The following is a 25837-nucleotide window of genomic DNA, read 5'->3' on the forward strand; positions in this document are numbered from 1 at the left end:
GACTACTGCTATGCTAAGATGGCGACGTCCGCTAAAAGAGAACATGAAAGAGAATCAGCGCCACCAACTTCCAGCAAATCACCAACGGAGATAAAGACGAAAGATGAAGGTGAGTGACTTGAAGTTTTGTAACATGAGAGCGTCGATGAGAAATTAGCCGAATTCGTTAAAGAATGTGAAGAAAGCCGCCATGATTGTTAGCTTGAAGAAGGCAGTGGAGTTCACATCAGAGGAGATGAAAGAATGCAAAAGTCAAATGAAGAAAGTGGAAGAGCAAAACAAGCGCTTGTGTAAAGAAAATAATGATGTGAAAGAAGAGATGTTGGGGAAGAGTAAGAGATGTGCAGTGTGTGAAGAGAAGAACATCCTGAGTGCTTTGTTGGAGAAGTTCTCTGCAAGTGTCAGAGCTCATCAAGTCAAAGACAGTTACCAAAGTAAATGTAGTTAATTACAATTCATGTATTATTTGTTTTTACAAAGCAACATATATTTTTGGATCGTTGTATATTAGAGTCTCAATAACTTTACAATAGTACCTCACATCCATCCATCCATTTTCTTCCGCTTATCCGAGGTCGGGTCGCGGGGGCAGCAGCCTAAGCAGGGAAGCCCAGACTTCCCTCTCCCCAGCCACTTCGTCCAGCTCCTCCCGGGGAATCCCGAGGCGTTCCCAGGCCAGCCGGAAGACATAGTCTTCCCAACGTGTCCTGGGTCTTCCCCGTGGCCTCCTACCGGTCGGACGTGCCCTAAACACCTCCCTAGGGAGGCGTTCGGGTGGCATCCTGACCAGATGCCCAAACCACCTCATCTGGCTCCTCTCCATGTGGAGGAGCAGCAGCTTTACTTTGAGCTCCCCCCCGGATGACAGAGCTTCTCACCCTATCTCTAAGGGAGAGACCCGCCACCTGACGGAGGAAACTCATTTGGGCCGCTTGTACCCGTGATCTTGTCCTTTCGGCCATAACCCAAAGCTCATGACCATAGGTGAGGATGGGAACGTAGATCGACCGGTAAATTGAGAGCTTTGCCTTCCGGCTCAGCTCCTTCTTCACCACAACGGATCAATACAGCGTCCGCATTACCGAAGACGTTGCACCGATCCGCCTGTCGATCTCACCATCCACTCTTCCCTCACTCGTGAACAAGACTCCGAGGTACTTGAACTCCTTCCCTTGGGGCAAGATCTCCTCCCCAACCTGGCGATGGCATGCCACCCTTTTCCGGGTGAGAACCATGGACTTGGACTTGGAGGTGCTGATTCTCATCCTAGTACCTCTCATTTAGTTTCCAAATAATTTGTAGAAAAACCGAATCATACAAAAAAAAATTAAAAAATGAAAAAAAAATGGTCATGTTAGTTTTTGGAAAATCGAAGCGTACAAAAAAGGAAACAATTTCTATGTAAGAAAAATCAACAAACTATTCACTCTTGTTAGGTTTCTCATTGTCATCCCATTGGTTAGTGCGTCTGCCTCACAATACTAAGGTCCTGAGTTCAATCCCGGGCTCGGGGTCTTTCTGTGTGGAGTTTGCATGTTCTCCCCGTGACTGCGTGGGTTCCCTCCGGGTACTCCGGCTTCCTCCCACCTCCAAAGACATGCACCTGGGGATAGGTTGATTGGCAACACTAAATTGTCCCCAGAGTGTGAATGTGAGTGTGAATGTTGTCTGCCTATCTGTGTTGGCCCTGCGATGAGGTGGCGACTTGTCCAGGGTGTACCCCGCCTTCCGCCCTAATGCAGCTGAGATAAGCTCCAGCACCCCCCCCGCAATCCCAAAAGAGACAAGCGGTAGAAAATGGATCCCATTGGGTTGAGTTTTTCTTGCCCTGATGTGGGATCTGAGCCTAGGATGTCGTTTTGGCTTGTGCAGCCCTTTGAGACACCCGTGATTTAGGGCTATAAAAAATAAACTTTGATTGATGGTTAGCAGTAGCCATGCGTTTTCTCTGTGTGCATCGACATGCTTGGGTGCTGTAGCACAAGCATGGGAACTTGTTGTCTGTAAAATACATCATTGCAGAATTGTTCTTATTAGTATTCACGTAATCTAAGAATATAATTTCTTGATTTATATAAATGAATTAACTTCTTCTTACTCATGCTTCAGTTGTGATTGGGGTGTGTGCAGTGCTTGCATAGTTAGTTATCATGCAACTCTTTTAGCGGCTTTTGCTGCTATAAGCTAACCTGCAAAACAGCAACACGCACGCATAAGGCACTGTTAATGACACTGTTAATGACACTGTTAATGACACTGTTAATGACACTATTAATGACACTTTTAATGACACTATTAATGACACTGTTAATGACACTATTAATGACACTATTAATGACACTGTTAATGACACTATTAATGACACTGTTAATGACACTATTAATGACACTGTTAATGACACTGTTAATGACACTGTTAATGACACTATTAATGACACTGTTAATGACACTGTTAATGACACTATTAATGCCACTGTTAATGACACTGTTAATGACACTGTTAATGACACTATTAATGACACTTTTAATGACACTATTAATGACACTGTTAATGACACTATTAATGACACTATTAATGACACTGTTAATGACACTGTTAATGACACTGTTAATGACACTGTTAATGACACTGGTAATGACACTATTGATGACACTGGTAATGACACTGTTAATGACACTGTTAATGACACTGTTAATGACACTATTAATGACACTGGTAATGACACTGTTAATGACACTATTAATGACACTGGTAATGACACTGTTAATGACACTATTAATGACACTGTTAATGACACTGTTAATGACACTGGTAATGACACTATTAATGACACTGTTAATGACACTGTTAATGACACTGTTAATGACACTGTTAATGACACTGTTAATGACACTATTAATGACACTTTTAATGACACTATTAATGACACTGTTAATGACACTATTAATGACACTATTAATGACACTGTTAATGACACTATTAATGACACTGTTAATGACACTGTTAATGACACTGTTAATGACACTGTTAATGACACTATTAATGACACTGTTAATGACACTGTTAATGACACTATTAATGCCACTGTTAATGACACTGTTAATGACACTGTTAATGACACTATTAATGACACTTTTAATGACACTATTAATGACACTGTTAATGACACTATTAATGACACTATTAATGACACTGTTAATGACACTGTTAATGACACTGTTAATGACACTGTTAATGACACTGGTAATGACACTATTGATGACACTGGTAATGACACTGTTAATGACACTGTTAATGACACTGTTAATGACACTATTAATGACACTGGTAATGTTACTGTTAATGACACTATTAATGACACTGGTAATGACACTGTTAATGACACTATTAATGACACTGTTAATGACACTGTTAATGACACTGGTAATGACACTATTAATGACACTGTTAATGACACTGTTAATGACACTGTTAATGACACTGGTAATGACACTATTAATGACACTATTAATGACACTGGTAATGACACTGTTAATGACACTGTTAATGACACTGGTAATGACACTATTAATGACACTGTTAATGACACTGTTAATGACACTATTAATGACACTGTTAATGACACTGGTAATGACACTGTTAATGACACTGTTAATGACACTGTTAATGACACTATTAATGACACTGTAAATGACACTATTAATGACACTGTTAATGACACTGTTAATGACACTATTAATGACACTGTTAATGACACTATTAATGACACTGTTAATGACACTGTTAATGACACTGTTAATGACACTGTAAATGACACTATTAATGACACTGTTAACGACACTGTTAACGACACTATTAACGACACTGTTAACGACACTATTAACGACACTGTTAATGACACTATTAACGACACTGTTAACGACACTGTTAATGACACTATTAATGACACTGTTAATGACACTATTAATGACACTATTAATGACACTGTTAATGACACTATTAATGACACTGTTAATGACACTATTAATGACACTATTAATGACACTATTAATGACACTGGTAATGACACTGTTAATGACACTATTAATGACACTGTTAATGACACTGTTAATGACACTGTTAATGACACTATTAATGACACTATTAATGACACTGTTAATGACACTATTAATGACACTGGTAATGACACTGTTAATGACACTGTTAATGACACTATTAATGACACTATTAATGACACTGGTAATGACACTGTTAATGACACTATTAATGACACTGTTAATGACACTGTTAATGACACTATTAATGACACTGTTAATGACACTATTAATGACACTATTAATGACACTATTAATGACACTGGTAATGACACTGTTAATGACACTATTAATGACACTGTTAATGACACTGTTAATGACACTATTAATGACACTGGTAATGACACTGTTAATGACACTATTAATGACACTGGTAATGACACTGTTAATGACACTATTAATGACACTGTTAATGACACTGTTAATGACACTGGTAATGACACTATTAATGACACTGGTAATGACACTGTTAATGACACTGTTAATGACACTGTTAATGACACTATTAATGACACTGTTAATGACACTATTAATGACACTGTTAATGACACTGTTAATGACACTATTAATGACACTGTTAACGACACTGTTAACGACACTATTAACGACACCGTTAATGCCACTATTAATGACACTATTAATGACAATGTTAATGACACTGTTAATGACACTATTAATGACACTGTTAACGACACTGTTAATGACACTGTTAATGACACTGTTAACGACACTGTTAACGACACTATTAATGACACTGTTAATGACACTGTTAATGACACTATTAATGACACTGTTAATGACACTATTAATGACACTGTTAATGACACTATTAATGACACTGTTAATGAAACTGGTAATGACACTGGTAATGACACTGTTAATGACACTGTTAACGACACTGTTAATGACACTGTTAATGACACTGTTAATGACACTATTAATGACACTGTTAATGACACTATTAATGACACTGTTAATGACACTGTTAATGACACTATTAATGACACTGGTAATGACACTGTTAATGACACTAATAATGACACTGTTAATGACACTGTTAATGACACTATTAATGACACTGTTAATGACACTATTAATGACACTGTTAATGACACTGTTAATGACACTGTTAATGACACTAATAATGACACTGTTAATGACACTATTAATGACACTGTTAATGACACTGTTAATGACACTGTTAATGACACTAATAATGACACTGTTAATGACACTGTTAATGACACTGTTAATGACACTGTTAATGACACTTTTAATGACACTTTTAATGACACTATTAATGACACTGTTAATAACACTATTAATGACACTATTAATGACACTGTTAATGACACTGTTAATGACACTATTAATGACACTATTAATGACACTGTTAATGACACTGTTAATGACACTGTTAATGACACTGTTAATGACACTGTTAATGACACTATTAATGCCACTGTTAATGACACTGTTAATGACACTGTTAATGACACTATTAATGACACTTTTAATGACACTATTAATGACACTGTTAATGACACTATTAATGACACTATTAATGACACTGTTAATGACACTGTTAATGACACTGTTAATGACACTGGTAATGACACTATTGATGACACTGGTAATGACACTGTTAATGACACTGTTAATGACACTGTTAATGACACTATTAATGACACTGGTAATGACACTGTTAATGACACTATTAATGACACTGGTAATGACACTGTTAATGACACTATTAATGACACTGTTAATGACACTGTTAATGACACTGGTAATGACACTATTAATGACACTGTTAATGACACTGTTAATGACACTGTTAATGACACTGGTAATGACACTATTAATGACACTATTAATGACACTGGTAATGACACTGTTAATGACACTGTTAATGACACTGGTAATGACACTATTAATGACACTGTTAATGACACTGTTAATGACACTATTAATGACACTGGTAATGACACTGTTAATGACACTGTTAATGACACTGTTAATGACACTATTAATGACACTGTAAATGACACTATTAATGACACTGTTAATGACACTGTTAATGACACTATTAATGACACTGTTAATGACACTATTAATGACACTGTTAATGACACTGTTAATGACACTGTTAATGACACTGTTAATGACACTGTAAATGACACTATTAATGACACTGTTAACGACACTGTTAACGACACTATTAACGACACTGTTAACGACACTATTAACGACACTGTTAATGACACTATTAACGACACTGTTAACGACACTGTTAATGACACTATTAATGACACTGTTAATGACACTATTAATGACACTATTAATGACACTGTTAATGACACTATTAATGACACTGTTAATGACACTATTAATGACACTATTAATGACACTATTAATGACACTGGTAATGACACTGTTAATGACACTATTAATGACACTGTTAATGACACTGTTAATGACACTGTTAATGACACTATTAATGACACTATTAATGACACTGTTAATGACACTATTAATGACACTGGTAATGACACTGTTAATGACACTGTTAATGACACTATTAATGACACTATTAATGACACTGGTAATGACACTGTTAATGACACTATTAATGACACTGTTAATGACACTGTTAATGACACTATTAATGACACTGTTAATGACACTATTAATGACACTATTAATGACACTATTAATGACACTGGTAATGACACTGTTAATGACACTATTAATGACACTGTTAATGACACTGTTAATGACACTATTAATGACACTGGTAATGACACTGTTAATGACACTATTAATGACACTGGTAATGACACTGTTAATGACACTATTAATGACACTGTTAATGACACTGTTAATGACACTGGTAATGACACTATTAATGACACTGGTAATGACACTGTTAATGACACTGTTAATGACACTGTTAATGACACTATTAATGACACTATTAATGACACTGTTAATGACACTATTAATGACACTATTAATGACACTGTTAATGACACTGTTAATGACACTATTAATGACACTGTTAACGACACTGTTAACGACACTATTAACGACACCGTTAATGCCACTATTAATGACACTATTAATGACAATGTTAATGACACTGTTAATGACACTATTAATGACACTGTTAACGACACTGTTAATGACACTATTAATGACACTGTTAATGACACTGTTAATGACACTATTAATGACACTGTTAATGAAACTGTTAATGACACTGGTAATGACACTGTTAATGACACTGTTAATGACACTGTTAACGACACTGTTAACGACACTATTAATGACACTGTTAATGACACTGTTAATGACACTATTAATGACACTGTTAATGACACTATTAATGACACTGTTAATGACACTATTAATGACACTGTTAATGAAACTGTTAATGACACTGGTAATGACACTGTTAATGACACTGTTAACGACACTGTTAATGACACTGTTAATGACACTGTTAATGACACTATTAATGACACTGTTAATGACACTATTAATGACACTGTTAATGACACTGTTAATGACACTATTAATGACACTATTAATGACACTGGTAATGACACTGTTAATGACACTAATAATGACACTGTTAATGACACTGTTAATGACACTATTAATGACACTGTTAATGACACTATTAATGACACTGTTAATGACACTGTTAATGACACTGTTAATGACACTAATAATGACACTGTTAATGACACTATTAATGACACTGTTAATGACACTGTTAATGACACTGTTAATGACACTAATAATGACACTGTTAATGACACTATTAATGACACTGTTAATGACACTGTTAATGACACTATTAATGACACTGTTAATGACACTGTTAATGACACTATTAATGACACTGTTAACGACACTGTTAATGACACTGTTAATGACACTAATAATGACACTGTTAATGACACTGTTAATGACACTATTAATGACACTGTTAATGACACTGTTAATGACACTGAGTAGCTGTGTTTGAACCGTATCACATTGTAACAATTAGAGCAGAGATGTCAAACTCAAGGCCCGGGGGCCAGATCTGCCCCGCCACATCATTTTATGTGGCCTACAAAGGCCACATAAAATGATATGCCTCAATAAAGTACTTTATATTTCCTTACTAAATGTATTTTGTTCTTTCAATTTTAACAGAAAAAATGCAGGTTTCGCATGGCATTGCATACCTTTTAAACTTTAATTTTATCCAATATAGCAACAAAAAAAAAATGATCATACTTTCCAAACATTTTATTTTGTAAAAATACTTAAATTGTGCATTTTACTATAAAATGTGCGATGTTTTTTACAGCATATTACTGTAAATTGAAAAAATTCCACCACTGTTTTTTAATGGGAAATTCTGTGGACTGAGCTGCCAGTGTTATTACTGTAAGATCTATGGTTGTTATTAGAGATGTCAGATAATGCCTTTTTTGCCGATATTCCGATATTGTCCAACTCTTATTTACCGATTGCGATATCAACCGATACCGATATATACAGTCGTGGAATTAACACATTATTATGCCTAATTTTGTTGTGATGCCCCGCTGGATGCATTAAACAATGTAAAAAGGTTTTCCAAAATAAATCAACTCAAGTTATGGAAAAAAATGCCAACATGGCACTGCCATATTTATTATTGAAGTCACAAAGTGCATTCTTTTTTTTAACATGCCTCAAAACAGCAGCTTGGAATTTGGGACATGCTCTCCCTGAGAGAGCATGAGGAGGTTGAGGTGGGCAGGGTTTGGGGGGCCGGAGGTAATGGGGGTGTATATTGTAGCGTCCCGGAAGAGTTAGTGCTGCAAGGGGTTCTGGGTATTTGTTCTGTTGTGTTTATGTTGTGTTACGGTGCGGATGTTCTCCCGAAATGTGTTTGTCATTCTTGTTTGGTGTGGGTTCACAGTGTGGCGCATATTTGTAACAGTGTTAAAGTTGTTTATATGGTCACCCTCAGTGTGACCTGTATGGCTGTTGACCAAGTATGATTGCATTCACTTGTGTGTGTGTGAAAAGCCGTAGATAATATGTGATTGGGCCGGCACGCAAAGGCAGTGCCTTTAAGGTTTATTGGCGCTCTGTACTTCTCCCTACGTCCGTGTACACAGCGGCGTTTTAAAAAGTTTTCATTTGACTTTTTGAAACCGATACCGATAATTTCCGATATTACATTTTAAAGCATTTATCGGCCGATAATATCGGCAGTCCGATATTATCGGACATCTCTACATTTTACTTTTGACCCTATCAGCAGGTGGGTCATTGACTACGTTTCCATTCACGAAATGAGTCTGATTGGTCAAATAATTTGGCTCAAAATAGGTATTCTACAAACCCCATGGAAACTCTTGATAACTTTGCATTCCGCACAACTGGCAAGCTTGTACACAACAATAGCAACTCTCTATCGGGGCATGAACAATCTTTTCCTTCGCACTTAAAAACGCCTATCAATCCACAGAGCTTACTAAATGAACTTCGAGACATTCGAAGGTTTTCTTTCCATTCTCAGTCCGAAAACGTTTTTTCCTCTCAGAGATCTTTCCATATTTTGCTTGTCATCAAAAACTGTATTCTGCAGTGTCGTACTGAATACTGCGAGTCTTTTCTTTCAAGTTAACATTTACTAAACAACACTTTTAAATGGTAAATTATTATTTGTATACATCACAGGGTTTCCCCTACAAGGTGTGAATGAATGATGGGTTCTCACTTCTCTGTGAAGTGTCTAGAATAGCGCTATATAAATCGAATCCATTATTATTATTAATGGATGCCACGGCAAAATAAAAGCCGCCACACCTTAAAAATTAGGGTTTTTTTACATGAAAAAATGTAATATATTTTCTGAATGATTATATAATATATAGACAATTATTTACGCATTATTGTCATACAAATGTTCCTCAATGCTTTATTTTAGAAAAACGTGCATCTGACTCGCCTGTCAGCGTACACACCACAGCTGTTCACACACCTGATCAATCCTGGGACAGAGTTGGCACTCGGCAAAAGTAAGGAGAGAAAGTTCAAGACAAATGTATTTCAAGTTCGTTCATGCATTTCTTGTTCAAGCCTGTGAAAACGACCCAAATTTAGACGTCATTACTGACAACAACTTGTAAGTTCACGCCGTGTGCGTCTATGAACCTATGTGGGGAGTTTGCATGGTCTCTAACATGAGAGGCAGGGTTTTTTCCCGAGTACTCCAGCTTCTCCAAAATGTCGTGTGAGACTGTAAATTGTCCATAGATATAAATGTGAGTGTGAATGATTGTCTGTATGTGCACTGCCATTGGCCTGTGTTCAGGCGGGGGTCTTCCCCGCCTCTCGCTCGAAGTCAGCTGGGATGGGCTCCAGCTTTAACCCCGCAACCCCCATGAGGATAAGCGGTATAGAAAATAGATCAGACCTGGGCAAATTAAGGCCATTCCCAAATATTTTTTTAGATGTTTAAAGGCCTACTGAAAGCCACTACTACCGACCACGCAGTCTGATAGTTTATATATCAATGATGAAATCTTAACATTGCAACACATGCCAATACGGCCGGGTTAACTTATAAAGTGACATTTTAAATCTCCCGGGAAATATCCGGCTGAAACGTCGTGGTATGATGACGTATGCGCGTGACGTAGTCAGTTAAACGGAAGTCATGGTACCCCGTAGAATCCTATACAAAAAGCTCTGTTTTCATTTCATAATTCCACAGTATTCTGGACATCTTTTGCAATGTGTTTAATGAACAATGAAGGCTGCAAGAAGACAGTTGTAGGTGGGATCGGTGTATTAGCAGCGGACTACAGCAACACAACCAGGAGGACTTTGTTGGAGAGCAGACGCGCTAGCCGGCGACCTCACCTTGACTTCCTACGTCTCCGGGCCGCCAAACGCATCGGGTGAAGTCCTTCGTCCTTCCGCCGATCGCTGGAACGCAGGTGAGCACGGGTGTTGATGAGCAGATGAAGGCTAGCTGGCGTAGGTGGAGAGCTAATGTTTTTAGCATAGCTCTGTGCGGTCCGGTTGCTAAGTAGGCTTCAATGGCGTCGTTAGCACAGCATTGTTAACCTTCGCCAGCCTGGAAAGCATTAACCGTGTATTTACATGTCCACGGTTTAATAGTATTGTTGATTTTCTATCTATCCTTCCAGTCGGGGGTTTATTTTTTTTGTTTCTATATGCAGTTAAAGCACGATGCTATCACGTTAGCTTGTAGCTAAAGCGTTTCGCCGATGTATTGTCGTGGAGATAAAAGGCACTGAATGTCCATTTCGCGTTCTCGACTCTCATTTTCAAGAGGATATAGTATCCCAGGTGGTTTAAAATACAAATCCGTGATCCACAATAGAAAAAGGAGAAAGTGTGGAATCCAATGAGTCAGCTTGTATCTAAGTTATGGTCAGAGCGAAAAAAAAAAAAGTATTTCACTGCATTCTAGTCCGTCACTCTAACGTTCCTCGTCCACAAATCTTTCATCCTCGCTCAAATTAATGGGGTAATGGTCCGAATAGCTCTAGCTGCGTTGAAAACAATAGGAAAATATGAGGGAGTGAACAACTGACAACGTCATGCCACTTCCGGTAGGGGCAAGGTTTTTTTTGATCAGAGACCAAAAGTTGCGAACTTTATCGACGTTGTTCTCTACTAAATCCTTTCAGCAAAAATATGGCAATATCGCAAAATGATCAAGTATGACACATAGAATGGATCTGCTATCCCCGTTTAAATAAAAAAAAATCATTTCAGTAGGCCTTTAAGATGTAAAGTGTAGCTGCCATTATGATGTGCAGTGATGTTTTCTAATGACCGTAAGTCTTGAACTATACAAAGTATTTCAATGCTTGGAATCTGCACTTTTGCATGATGTACTAGTTACTATGGTGATCTAATTAGTTACTATGGTGATCTAATTAGTTACTATGGTAATCTAAGTCACAGCAGCTCAGATGAGGCACCAAGCAGTGTGGGTGGGGAGCGTTTCCACAGAGTGTTTCCAGAGCGGCCAGCCTGAAATGTGGGTGTCAGGGACGGACACGGAAGGAGATTTTTTCCACAAAGTTCTAAAGCTTAGTGATATATCAGATGTATCATATTGTTGGTGGGGGTTTTTTTTGTGTTTGTTGCGTTTCACTTAATTGTAAAATATGTGGATGGAGAGGGGGTGTGACGTTCATATGTTGTCAATATTCAATGTTTTATGGTTTATAATTAATATTGTAAATTCCACATTCTTTATTTTCATGTACATTCTGGGTGTCTCATTCAGTAACAAAAAAAAGAGTAAAATTCCATTCCATTTTTTAAGGCGCTCTGTCATAACGTTTTTAGCATTCAGTCAGACATTATTGTGAGATTTTGTATTAGTGTTCTTAAAAATAGGTATACCGGCCCCCAGACACATTATTTTCTTTACATTTGGCCCCACCGAGTCAAAATAATTGCCCAGGCATGAAATAGATGGATGTACAAGTTCCTTCTGCTCATTTTTGTTGCCCTATCAATGAGCTTGTTATTGTAGGTTAGCGTTAAGCTAGCAGCATTTGCGCCAACCTTCACCCTGAATATTTGTATTGCTTTTCAGTACCAAACTGTATTATTATTTAACACGATTCTTACTTGTATATCCACTTTCTGTGTATATTAATGCACTTTCCTTTGTGTGTCCATGTATTAACATATGTGGAAAGCTAAAATGCAACATTCAGGGAGGGCAGAATATAGTGCAGCCTGTGTTACATTGTAAAATAAGGAATTGGAATTGAAAGAGAGCAAAATGATAAAGAAAATATATATGTATATATATACAGTATATATATATACACTACCGTTCAAAAGTTTGGGGTCACATTGAAATGTCCTTATTTTTGAAGGAAAAGCACTGTACTTTTCAATGAAGATAACTTTAAACTAGTCTTAACTTGAAAGAAATACACTCTATACATTGCTAATGTGGTAAATGACTATTCTAGCTGCAAATGTCTGGTTTTTGGTGCAATATCTACATAGGTGTATAGAGGCCCATTTCCAGCAACTATCACTCCAGTGTTCTAATGGTACAATGTGTTTGCTCATTGGCTCAGAAGGCTAATTGATGATTAGAAAAGCCTTGTGCAATCATGTTCACACATCTGAAAACAGTTTAGCTCGTTACAGAAGCTACAAAACTGACCTTCCTTTGAGCAGATTGAGTTTCTGGAGCATCACATTTGTGGGGTCAATTAAACGCTCAAAATGGCCAGAAAAAGAGAACTTTCATCTGAAACTCGACAGTCTATTCTTGTTCTTAGAAATGAAGGCTATTCCACAAAATTGTTTGGGTGACCCCAAACTTTTGAACGGTAGTGTATATATATATATATATATATATATATATATATATATATATATATATATATATATATATATATATATTAGGGCTGCAACAACTAATCAATTAAATCGATTAAAATCGATTATTAAAATAGTTGCCGATTAATTTAGTCATCGATTCGTTGGATCTATGCTATGCGCATGCGCAGAGGTTTTTTTTTTTTTTTTTTAATTTATTTATTCTATTTTTTTAAATAAACCTTTATTTATAAACTGCAACATTTACAAACAGCTGAGAAACAATAATCAAAATAAGTATGGTGCCAGTATGCTGTTTTTTTTCCAATAAAATACTGGATAGGATAGAAATGTAGTTTGTCTCTTTTATCCGATTATTAATCGATTGATCGAAGTAATAATCGACAGATTAATCGATTATCAAATTAATCGTTAGTTGCAGCCCTAATATATATATATATATATATATATATATATATATATATATATATATATATATATATATATATATATATATATATATACATATATATATATACATATATATATATATGTATATATATATATACATATATTAACACTAATAATGCAGATTTGTTTTTAAAAATATGTATACTTTTTTAAACTCGTTTTTAAGAAAATATGAAGTAATTGGACATTAATTATGTTGTGAGGAGCCTAATCATCATCATTTGCGGTCACTCGAACGAGTATGACGATCCTCCTGGTAGGGGTGTATCCCTTTATGGAGGATGCCTGTGCGTGACTTTGTTTTACGTACTGGTGCACAGACAGTCACCACACGATCCTTGACAGAATCGGGTCAGGGTCCAGTGGCATGGAGTCCAAGACGACTGGTGCAGCCTTCCTCCGCCATCGCAGCCGTTGTGGTAGTTCTTAAATCTACCGTCTTCCGCCTGCTCCGCCGTTGAGGTCTTCACCGTATCCCTGGCTAGGGGGCAGTCAGGTACTAGGCCACCTGGGGTAACAATAGTAAAGGGGTTAACCTCCTAGTGCCCCAAGACCCCATAGAGGAGCCTCCACTGTGATCCCGCTTTGATACGCTTTAAATCACGCTTTGATACGTTTTATTACGCTTTATTGAACTTTATTACGCTTTGATGCGATCCTGACACTTTAAATCAGGCTCTGACACGATTATCAAGCTCTGTTGTGCATTGTTACAACAAAAATAAGAAAAAACTGTGAAAAACTCAGTATACTAAGTTTTCCCCACATTTTTTTAGATTGATCTATTTATTTGATTTCTCTTTTTGTTTTATTATATACAGGATAAAACACATAATGTAATAAAAAAGAGAAATATGATAAACAAATAAGTAAAAAAAAATGTGAAAAACTCAGTATACTAAGTTTTCCCCACATTTTTTTAGATTTATCTATTTATTTGATTTCTCTTTTTTTTTAAATTATATACAGGATAAAACACATAATGTAATAAAAAAGAGAAATATGATAAACAAATAAGTAAAAAAAAATGTGAACAACTCAGTATACTGTTTCCACACATTTTTTATATTCATTTATTTTTTCAATTTCTCTTTTTTTCCCGTTATATTATGTTTATTATTTATTATGTTTTATATCTTCATTTCTTTTATTTCTTTGTCATCTTAATAAATATCTATCTTTCAATTCTTATGCTAGTTGACAATAATAAAAGGCATTTCTTTTAAACGTAACATATTCTCTTTATTATTAAGGAAGATGTTATCAACATGTACAGCAAGCAAAAAACTTGACCAAACAAAAAAGCACAAATAGTATCACTGTTCACCAATCAGGTTACATAATGTGGGGTTCATATGACAAAGGGTACATTATGTTGTATGAGATGATACAAGAGAGTGGATCAACATTGTCCACAAAGTAGAAAGTTAAGAACCCTTTTTGTTTACATTTTCATACAGAAAAATTATAGACAGTAATGTCAAACTGTAACATCAAACAGCAAACTCTAACAGAAGTACAGAAACAATGATCATCGTATAAAAAAGGCAATGATGCAAAAGAGAATGGATTTGTAATCCTGTGTTGGTTTTACAATGTTTCAATGTCACTAGTCAATATCACAGTCACTTCCTATTTGTAGTTGTAGACTGGGGTCCGCGCTTTTAACCAAGATCTGTTAATCTTTCCTACGCTTTGAGTCAAGCTTTGCTGAGCTTTGTCAGGCTCTCGGCGCTTTATTCCATTCTTGACAGAGCGCCAAATTTTTTTAAACCGTTTAAAAAAATTTGGCGAACTTGCCGCATGTCCCGCTTCACTACAAGCTTTCCCACGATCCATTACGACCCTCACGCTTTAATCGGGCTTTGTTACGCTTTAACGCCGCTTTGCATGCCACTTTAAAGCGCCGTCAAAGCGCCGTTGGTGTGAACCTAGCATTACTTGTAACATTTCCACCATGTATGATCCAGTTAATGTATGCTAACAGCCGATCAACCTGAAATTTCACGATCATCGACTCACAATCATATAATCGACCGGGCCTATGAACAACAAAAAGATTATGCATCGTATCGTAACGCATTGAACACATTTCTGTTCCTCAGATTTCCGGCATCATCCTGAAGGACTTCCGCTTCAGCTGCAGGGGGGAAGCTGTACTTTGAAGCCGGAAGCTTCGCAGTCCCGCCTCTTAAAAGAGGAAGAGGAGGAACTTTGCATCACTAAGGAGGGAGAGTGTTTTCTATTGCAGGAGAAAGTTGATCCCACCAAGTTGCCACTAACAATTGTCTATGTGAAGACTGAAGATGATGAAGAGAAAGTAAACAACCTGATAGCTCCACTATCAGATAGCGAGGCTGAAGACAAGGATGAAGGAACTTTGTGCGATACAGACTGTGAAGATGATATCAGGACTCACACTGACAACAAACACTCTCAATGCATTAAAAAGAAGACATGTCAAAATACTTCAAGCTGCATAGTTTGTGGTATGATATGTACCACAAAGAGCCGTTTGACTGAACACATGAGAAAACACACAGGAGAAAAACCATTCAAATGTTCAGTTTGCTGCAAAAGCTTTTCTTATAATGGCAGTTTGGCTCACCACATGAGAACACATGCGGAAGAAAAAATATTTAATTGTTCAGTTTGTGGTACAAACTTTTCTCACAAGATCAGTTTGACTCAACACATGAGAACACACACTGGAGAAAGACCATTTAATTGCTCAATTTGCTGTAAAAGCTTTTCTGTTAGGAGCAATTTGACTCAACACATGAGAACGCACACAGGAGAAAAATTATTCAACTGTCCGGTTTGTGGTAAAAGCTTTTCTCAAAAGAGCAGTGTGGCTGTACACATGAAAACGCACTCTGGAGAAAGACCATTTAGTTGCTCAGCTTGCGGTAAACACTTTTCTAATCGACAGTGTTTAAGTAGACACGAAATTAGACACACAGGAGAAAAACCATTCAGCTGTTCAGTTTGCGGCAACAGCTTTACAGAAAGGAGAAATTTGTTAAGGCACCTGAGAACACGCCGTAGAAAACACATCTAGTTGTTCCGTTTGTGGTAAAAGGTATACCCAAAGTAACACGATTTCCAATCACATGAGAACACACGCAGAGGACAAAAAAACATTTAGATGCACAATTTATAGCGTAGGCTTTTTCTATTGACAAACTTTGACTCAACACATAATTAAACACCCTGCAGTAAACCCTTTAAGTAATTACAGTAAGTTAATTACAGTAAGGGGCGGCGTGGCGAAGTTGGTAGAGTGGCCGTGCCAGCAATCGGAGGGTTGCTGGTTACTGGGGTTCGATGTGGGCTCTGTACCGAGGATGTCGTTGAGGCTTGTGCAGCCCTTTGAGACACTTGTGATTTAGGGCTATATAAATAAACATTGATTGATTGATTGATGCTATTGTTGAAGTAGCTATGAAATCACTGCGTCCAAGAGATAAATTGCTGACAGAAAATACTAAATATTATCAAAAGTCTGTAATTAAATGTTATGAATTTGTCTGTCACTATTTGCATAGAAAATGTTATTGGCAGTTTTAGACTATGTTTGAAGGCTTTATGGGTGGAATAGACTACTCCCCATTACCTGCATTTTTAGCTGCCTCATGCTAGTGGTTTTTGACTATTCAGAATGCACAGAAAATGGAAAGACGTGTGTGCTTCTCCCACATAAGAATTGAGGATGATGTCAAAATTACAAAAAAGTGTACATTTACTTTATCACTTTAATAGCCTTCAGCGTCGTCTCACATCACAGCAGTCAAGTTAGAGCTCAAACACAAAGACAAACAAGACACGTTCAGCCTTCACAATAAGAGCAGTGTACTAAGAAGATTGCAAGTCAAAGTATTTAGTAAGTTTATAATTGTATTATTTAGAAGAAATAATATATGTATAATAAAACTGATAGTGTTTATTATAATACAGATTGCTTTTGTTTTTTGAAAAATACACGTGAAGGCGACTTGAAAAATAATCACAATATTAAGGAGGGAAGAAAAATCACGATTGGAATATTTTCCACAATTGTTCAGCCCAAGATCACAGAGGAGAATATTTTTTTAAATGCTCAATTGGTGGCAGAAGTTACTAATGTAAGAAATGGCTGCTCTTTTGCAAGGCAACACACAACAGAGACTAAACGTTGTTTTTGTCCATTTTGTGCTCAAAGATTGTTAAATGATAGAATTATAATGTCACATGTGAGAAGTCAGCTAAAAAGTGATGATTGCTGTGTGTATGATACCAGATTCCCTCATGAGTTCGAGTGATGCTAAGAACAGCAGTAATACAGACAGATACATTCTCATTATTGTTTTTGTTCATCATGGACTTTGTTCTTTACCAAATGTTGGGCAACTGTATTAAAGGTCGAGTGTGAGGTCTTTATGTGGGAAAGTGTCAACCATTTGAATGTGAAGATACTCTATTTCTAATTATGAATTTAAGTAAAAATAAGTGAACATATTCCAGAAGTTTCCCTAAACTTAACCAAAGAAGATAAAACAAGATAATTTTAGCTGTAATAATAGTAAAAGTGGGGCCAGGCAGTGTACATAATATCCAAATACTGTGATATTAGGTTTGCAAATTTATGTGATATATACAGTATATTCAGATTGTACAAATATTGTTATACGGTTTACAGATCACATTTTAAACAGCAAGGTGCAATTCATGTGATCAAAAATGTATCAGCAACCCAAGCAGTCTATTTGAGATGAGATTCAAATGTATGTTGTATTGTGTAAAAACGATTGTGAAAAATGCATTAAAGTTATTAAATAGCCAATATTCGTCTTGTCTTTTAGTGGGGTAATACATGCATACTTGCCAACCCTCCCGATTTTCCCGGGAGACTCACGAATTTCAGTGCCCCTTCAGAAAATCTCCCGGGGCAACCATTCTCCCGAATTTCTCCCGATTACCACCCGGACAACAATATTGGGGGCATGCCTTAAAGGCACTGCCTTTAGCGTCCTCTACAACCTGTCGTCACGTCCGCTTTTCCTCCATACAAACGGCGTGCCGGCCCAATCACATAATATATGTGGCTTTTACACACACATAAGTGAATGCAAGGCATACTTGGTCAACAGCCATACAGGTCACATTGAGGGTGCCCTTATAAACAACTTTAACACTGTTACAAATATGCGCCACACTGTGAACCCACACCAAACAAGAATGACAAACACATTTCGGGAGAACACCCGCACCGTAACACAACATAAACACAACAGAACAAATACCCAGAACCCCTTGCAGCACTAACTCTTCCGGGACGCTACAATATACACCCCCGCTACCACCAAACCCCACCACCCACCAACCCCGAATTCAGAGGTCTCAAGGTTGGCAAGTATGAATACATGGCAAAAAGTATCATTGGTATCGTATCGAATAAAAACATATTTGGTATAGGTGGGTTGCAATCACGTGACCGAGAGGCACATCCGGGCACTTCTGGGTTTCCGGCGATATTAGGCTACTGATTATTTAGCTGAATCTGTGCAGATTTGGTCGTCTTTAGAAGCAAATATATAAGCGATTATGAACAAAAAATATTTTCAAATGGGATGGAGTGGATTTATACACTCCTAAGAAAAAACATATTTTTTAAGGATTTAAACATTGGTGTTGTTAGGCCTATTTGGTTTTGGTTTTTTTTCTTAAGCCTCCCTAAATAATTTGGTGGGGGGTTTTTTTGTGTGTTTTTAACAAAAAAATCATCATAAATATGCATATGAGTTTAAATAGATAATAATATAACCTGTCATTATTCACTATGATTATAAATCATATCGCCCGGAAAAGGGTGGAGTGCCATCTCTGGGCTGGGGAGGAGACATTGCCCCAAGTGGAGGAGTTCAAGTACCTCGGAGTCTTGTTCACGAGTGAGGGAAGAGTGGATGGTGAGATCGACAGGCGGATCGGTGTTCAGTAATGCGGACGCCGTATCGATCCGTTGTGGTGAAGAAGGAGCTGAGCCGGAAGGCAAAGCTCTCAATTTACCGGTCGATTTACATTCCCATCCTCACCTAGGGTCATGAGCATGGCTCGACCCCCTAATGTTTGCGATGCGGGAGGTACCCCAGGCCTCCGTAGGTTTTGCACCTTTTGAGTTATTGTACGGCCGTAGGCCTCGCGGAGTGCTGGACGTCATTAAGGAAAGCTGGGAGGAAGGTCCGAGCTCCAGCAAAAATGAAAATCAGTACGTCATGGACATGCGAGCAAAACTCCACACGGTGGGGCACTTGTCACGAGAGAATTTGCTCCGCGTCCAGGAGCGTCAACAGCGCGCGTATAACAAGGGGACACAGCTACGCAAATTTGCACCGGGAGACAAAGTGCTTGTATTACTCCCAACATCCAGCTCAAAATTACTTGCAAGGTGGCAGGGACCCTTCGAGGTCACACGACAAGTGGGTGATGTGGATTATGAGGTTTGACGCTCGGACCGACGCGGAGACACTCAGATTTACCATCTGAACCTACTGAAGGCATGGAGGGAGGTGGAGCCTGTTTCCATGGTGACGGTAGTGAGGGAGGAGGAGGAGTTGGGACCAGAGGTCCCGCGCTCTGCCCCGGCCCCTCCGCTTCCCTGTGACAACCAGCTCACGTTAGCGCAGAGAGCGGATGTTGCTAAGCTGCAGAGGCGCTTCTCTGAAGTGTTCTCCTCTCGGCCCGGCCGCACGAATCTCATCCAACATCATATTGAGACCAGCCCGGGGGTTACGGTGCGGTCTCGGCCATATCGGCTTCCCGAACACAAGCGCAAAGTAGTTTGGGAAGAATTAAAAACCATGCTGGTGTTGGGTTTAATAGAAGAATCCCACAGCGTGTGGTGCAGTCCCATCGTTCTGGTAGGGAAGAAGGATGGGACTGTACTGTGTGGATTACCGCAAGGTGAATGAAAAATCACGGTTTGACGCATACCCAATGCCTTGGGTCGACGAGCTCCTGGATCGGCTGGGCACTGCTTGTTTTTTCACGACACTGGATTTGACCAAGGGCTACTGGCAGATTCCCTTGTCACCAGAGTACCTAGAAAAAACGGCCTTTTCTACTCCGGAAGGTTTGTACCAATTCGTGACACATCCGTTTGGCTTGTTCGGTGCGCCCGCCACGTTCCAGCGCCTCATGGACCGAGTGCTGCGCCCCCACGCGGCATACGCGGCGGCATACCTGGATGATGTCATTATCCAGAGTAGCGGCTGGGAAGAGCACATGCTGCGGGTGGGGGCGGTGCTCGAGTCCCTGAGGCGGGCGGGGCTCACCGCCAACCCGGTAAAGTGCACGGTTGGCCGGAGGGAGGTACAGTATCTGGGGTACCACTTGGGGGGGGGGGGGGGGGGGAGGGGGGGGCAGGTGCGGCCCGCAAGTAGACAAGACAGCGGCGATCGCAGCCTGTCCACCCCCCAAGACAAAAAAAGAGGTGAGGCAGTTTTTGGGACTGGCAGGATATTACCGCCGATTTATTCCCCGGTTCACGGACTTGACCAGCCCACTGACTGACCTCACCCGAAAGGGTGCTCCAGATCGTGTCCAGTGGACAGAGCAGTGCCAGCAGGTGTTTGAGAAGGTAAAAACAGCCCTCTGAGAGGAGCCGGTACTGCACATGTCTAACTTTACCATCCCTTTCTGTGTGCAGGCGGATGCGTCGGGCCGGGGACTGGGGGCGGGCTGTCCCAGCGGGTGGGGGGCGTCGACCGCCCCGTACTGTACATCAGCCGGAAACTCTCGGACCGGGAGGCGAGGTACAGCTCGGTGGAGAGGGAGTGCCTCGCCATCCGGTGGGCGGTCAGGGCCCTCCGTTACTACCTGTTGGGGTGCGCCTTCAGTCTCTGCTCGGACCACGAACCGCTCCAATGGCTCCACCGCATGAAGGACGCCAACGCGCGGATCACCCGGTGGTACCTTGCGTTGCAGCCCTACAACTTCCGGGTGGTCCACAGGCCGGGCGCACAGATGGCCGTGGCCGACTTCCTCTCGCGCCCTGCTATGGCGGGGGGTGGGGGGAGAGTGGCCGCGGCCGAACGACTGCCCGGCCTGAGTCTGACGGTGGAGGCATGTGGAAAGGGCGTGGTCCACGCGTTCCCTGCGGGCGGGGTGTGTGCAGATGCTGGCCATGAAGCAGCAGACAGGTGAGTGGATATCTCAGCTGGAACGAGTTATCTAATCACCTGTTCCTTTATTAGCAGCATGAGGAGGAGGAGAGACAGCTGGAAAGCAAGAGGAGAGACAAACAACCATAGAGACTGCTGAAAAGCAACAGAGACTTTCAAAAAAGAAAAGAATAAAGACTATTGTAAACGCTGCATCTGAGGGTTGTGCCGGTGTCCTGTGGTCTAAGAAGAACCCAGAACGAACAGACATTCGCAGATATATATATATATATATATATATACCTGTATGTCCTTACGTAACATCACAAGAATGATTGACAATTAGGAGGACCAATAGTCAACATGATCCACAACATCCTCTAGCTACCAGGCTACTAGCAAACAAGGAAACGTTGCACAGATGATAGCATCTGCAAATCTGAGTGAGATAGTAGAGAGAAGAGAGTATCTCAGGCGAATTGTTGCAGTTACTTTTATGTTGGGGAGACAGGGACTCCCTTTTCGTAGCCATGATGAAAGTAGAGACAGCACAAACAGAGGGAATTCTCTTGCGTGCCTGCAGCTTTTGAAGGAATTTGATCCTTTTCTTCAAAAACATAATACCCCATCAAATGCTCAGTATATCTCACCAATATCCCAGAATGAGATGATTGATTGTTGTGCCCAGGAAGTTACTAATGTCATTGTGTCTGAAATGACAAAGACCAAAATCTATGCCATCATGGCAGATGAGGCAAGGGATGAAAACTCAGAGCAGTTAGCTGTTTGTGTCAGGTATGTGTCAGAGGGGACAGTGCAAGAACGTTTCCTAGCACTTGCAGAGATAAAATCATTTGATGCCCAGTCCATTACAAAGGAGCTTCAGCAGCAGATCCAAAACAATGGTCTTGCAGAGCTTAAGTGTGTAGCACAAACACATGATGGTGCAGCTGTCACGACTGGGTCCACTGGAGGTGTACAAGCACATTTTAGAAGGCTCCATCCTGAAGCTATCTATGTGCATTGTTATGCTCATGAACTTAACTTGGTGTTGTGCCATACTTGCAAGGCCATCCCAGAAGCTGTGGAGCTTTTCAGCTTGTTGGAGTGTGTGTACTCTTTCTTCAGCACCTCCCTAGTGAATCATCATAAGTTCATGGAGGCTCAGGCAAGGCTTGGATTGACAAAAATTGAGCTTGTGCAACTTTCAAACACTCGCTGGGCATGCCAGTTGCGATCGATCAGTGCAGTTCTTGAGACATTGTCTGCCATCTTGGAGTGCCTTTCTGCCATTGGATCCCCCATAGCTGTTGGTCTCAGAACAAAGCTCTATAAGTTCTCAGCCGTCTACACACTACTGATGTTTCAGTCACTTTTGTCAATAACTGAAGGACTCCACAAACTCCTTCAGAAAGAGACTTTAGACCTGGCAGCAGCTTTTATCTGCAAACAAGCAGTGTGTGACACACTCAAGGGCAAACACACAGATGCATTTGCCACAGAGCTGTATGATAGAACCAAAGCCCTGTGCCACACCCACAGTATCCCAGAACCAGATGCCAAGACAAGGCATAAACAGAGGAAAATGGAGGATTTTGTGGTGGAGGCAACTGCAGGTTCACGCACTGAATTGAACAAATCAGACGCATTGAAAAGAGAGTTACTTTTCCCTTGTGTGGATAGAATGGTTGGAGAGCTTGAGCAAAGATTTTGCAGTGTAGATGCAGGGCTACTAAAAGGCATCCAGGCACGCAGTCCTAAATGTGAGAACTTCTTGAGTGAATCAAACTTGAAAGAACTTGCAAAACACTACAGCATTGACCTGAAAACCGAGGAGGTTCTAGTGGCCAGAAACTTTCTTGCCCGGAAAACAAAGGCTGGATGTTCACCCAAAGATATATTGTCTGTGCACAACCTCCTTGATTCAGACATGTGTCCCTCTCTGAAAGCAACTATCCAAGTTGCCCTAACAGTGCCTGTAAGCAGCTGCTCATGTGAGAGGACCTTTAGTGCACTGCGTCGGCTGCATTCCTGGCTGCGTCAAACAATGGGTCAGAAAAGACTTCACAGTCTTGCAGTCATGTCAATTGAAAAAAACGAGCTTCAGCATTTGATTCACAACAGAGTGATAGACCGATTTGCCACCCTTAAAAACAGATGGCATTCTTTGATGCTTCCATCCACCAAGTAATTGTTTCTTGTTGATGCTGTAAACAAAATGTCACTGTGCAAACCCATGTTTGTTGTTGTACTGAACACGGATTGAAAATAAACCGACTGAAATAATAATAATAACAATGAATAAAGTCTTTGTTAGCCGTTTGTGAAGTTTTGTGCTCGTGAGCTACGTTCGCTCGCATCCTGTGCATCTCCTGGGGGCTAAGCCCCCCGTGTCCTTAAAAGCTAGTGACGCCCCTGAGAACAAGTATATACATTTGTTATTTACAATCCGGGGAGGTGGGATGTGGTGGGGGGACGGGGGTTAGGTTAGTGTTGTAGCTGTCTGGAGGTGTTCTTTTAGTGCGGTTTTGAAGGAGGATAGAGATGCACTTTATTCTTTTATACCTGTTGGGAGTGCATTCCATATTGATGTGGCATAGAAGGAGAATGAGTTAAGACCTTTGTTAGATCGGAGTCTGGGTTTGACGTGGTTTGTGGAGCTCCCCCTGGTGTTGTGGTTATGGCGGTCATTTACGTTATGGAAGTACCGTATTTCCTTGAATAGCCGCCGGGGCGCTAATTAATTTAAAACCTCTTCTCACTCCTGCGTTTACCAAAAGCATGCGGGATTGGCAAGCATGCGCTAATTATTTTAAAACCTCTTCTCACTCCGGCGCTTACCTTATCATGAAAATCACATTTAATTAAAAAAACGTTATTATGGTCTTACCTTTAGGTATAAATGAGTCCATGCACAGCTCCTATAAAAGTCTTCCTTATCTTTCTTCAGTTTTAAAAGTCTCGATGGAGATCTTCCTTTAAGTATTACCTCCTGCTTCGATTGAAAGTCCAGTTTAGAAAACTGTTTTATTTTAGATATGTAATCCTCCATGGTAAAAGTGCAAGCAAACAATGGCTGCTCACTCTTGCTGCATGTTGTCTTCTTCTGCAGCACCGGTCTTCTGCAGTATAGCAGTCGCAAGAAGGATCACTAGCGCTCTCTACCACCAGGAGGCGGAAGTCATTTAATGACTCATATTTGACCCGGCGGAAGTGCCAAAAATGCGCTAATTATTTTGCGAAACGAGTTTGACCCGGCTGTAATTCTAGGCAGGCTAATACTATATTCCATGCGGCAATTCAAGGAAATACGGTAGTTTGACATGTACTTCAGTATCAGGGAGGTGTAGCGGATTTTATAGATCAGGCTCAGTGCAAGTTGTTTGAACCTGTTCACTGTAATAATGACATTAAAACTATTCTATCCAGCACCCCCCGCCACCCCAAAAAGGGACAAGCGGTAGAAAATGGATGGATGGATATTCTAATGACGTTATTAAAGAACTATATGGATAAACTGATGTTGTTGTTGTTGTGCTGGGACTCTTCACCCGTGAGCGTACTCCGGTTAGGGAATAAGGACACCCTTTTACGTTTCAACTTCTTCTTTATATAAACTTTGTAGCAGCAGCAGCTAAGCACACTCTCACATACACATTGTTCAACACACTGCCTGAAGGATCCCGAGAAGTAAATATAGCTGCCCGGTAAACTGCCTGACTCAAAACAGACTCAACTTAAAGTTAA

At 39.7% G+C, this 25837-nt stretch overlaps 2 protein-coding genes across 2 annotated transcripts in view; both read left to right on the top strand.

Annotated features, from left to right (window-relative positions):
* The window catches only part of LOC133631862 (oocyte zinc finger protein XlCOF6.1-like), an 18811-nt gene extending 133 nt beyond the window's left edge, over nucleotides 1-18678 (top strand). The window contains exons 1-2 of the mRNA XM_062024028.1: nucleotides 1-109; nucleotides 16058-18678. The exon at nucleotides 1-109 is cut by the window's left edge and continues 133 nt beyond it. Coding sequence (XP_061880012.1) covers nucleotides 1-109; nucleotides 16058-17013 — 1065 coding nt within the window. The 3' untranslated portion in view covers nucleotides 17014-18678. The remainder of the gene's footprint in view (nucleotides 110-16057) is intronic.
* The window catches only part of LOC133632267 (gastrula zinc finger protein XlCGF17.1-like), a 144097-nt gene that overhangs the window by 7957 nt on the left and 110303 nt on the right, over nucleotides 1-25837 (top strand). The gene's annotated exons all lie outside the window — the stretch shown is intronic.

Source organism: Entelurus aequoreus, linkage group LG17 (genome assembly GCF_033978785.1).
Source record: "Entelurus aequoreus isolate RoL-2023_Sb linkage group LG17, RoL_Eaeq_v1.1, whole genome shotgun sequence".
Classification (NCBI taxonomy): domain Eukaryota; kingdom Metazoa; phylum Chordata; class Actinopteri; order Syngnathiformes; family Syngnathidae; genus Entelurus; species Entelurus aequoreus.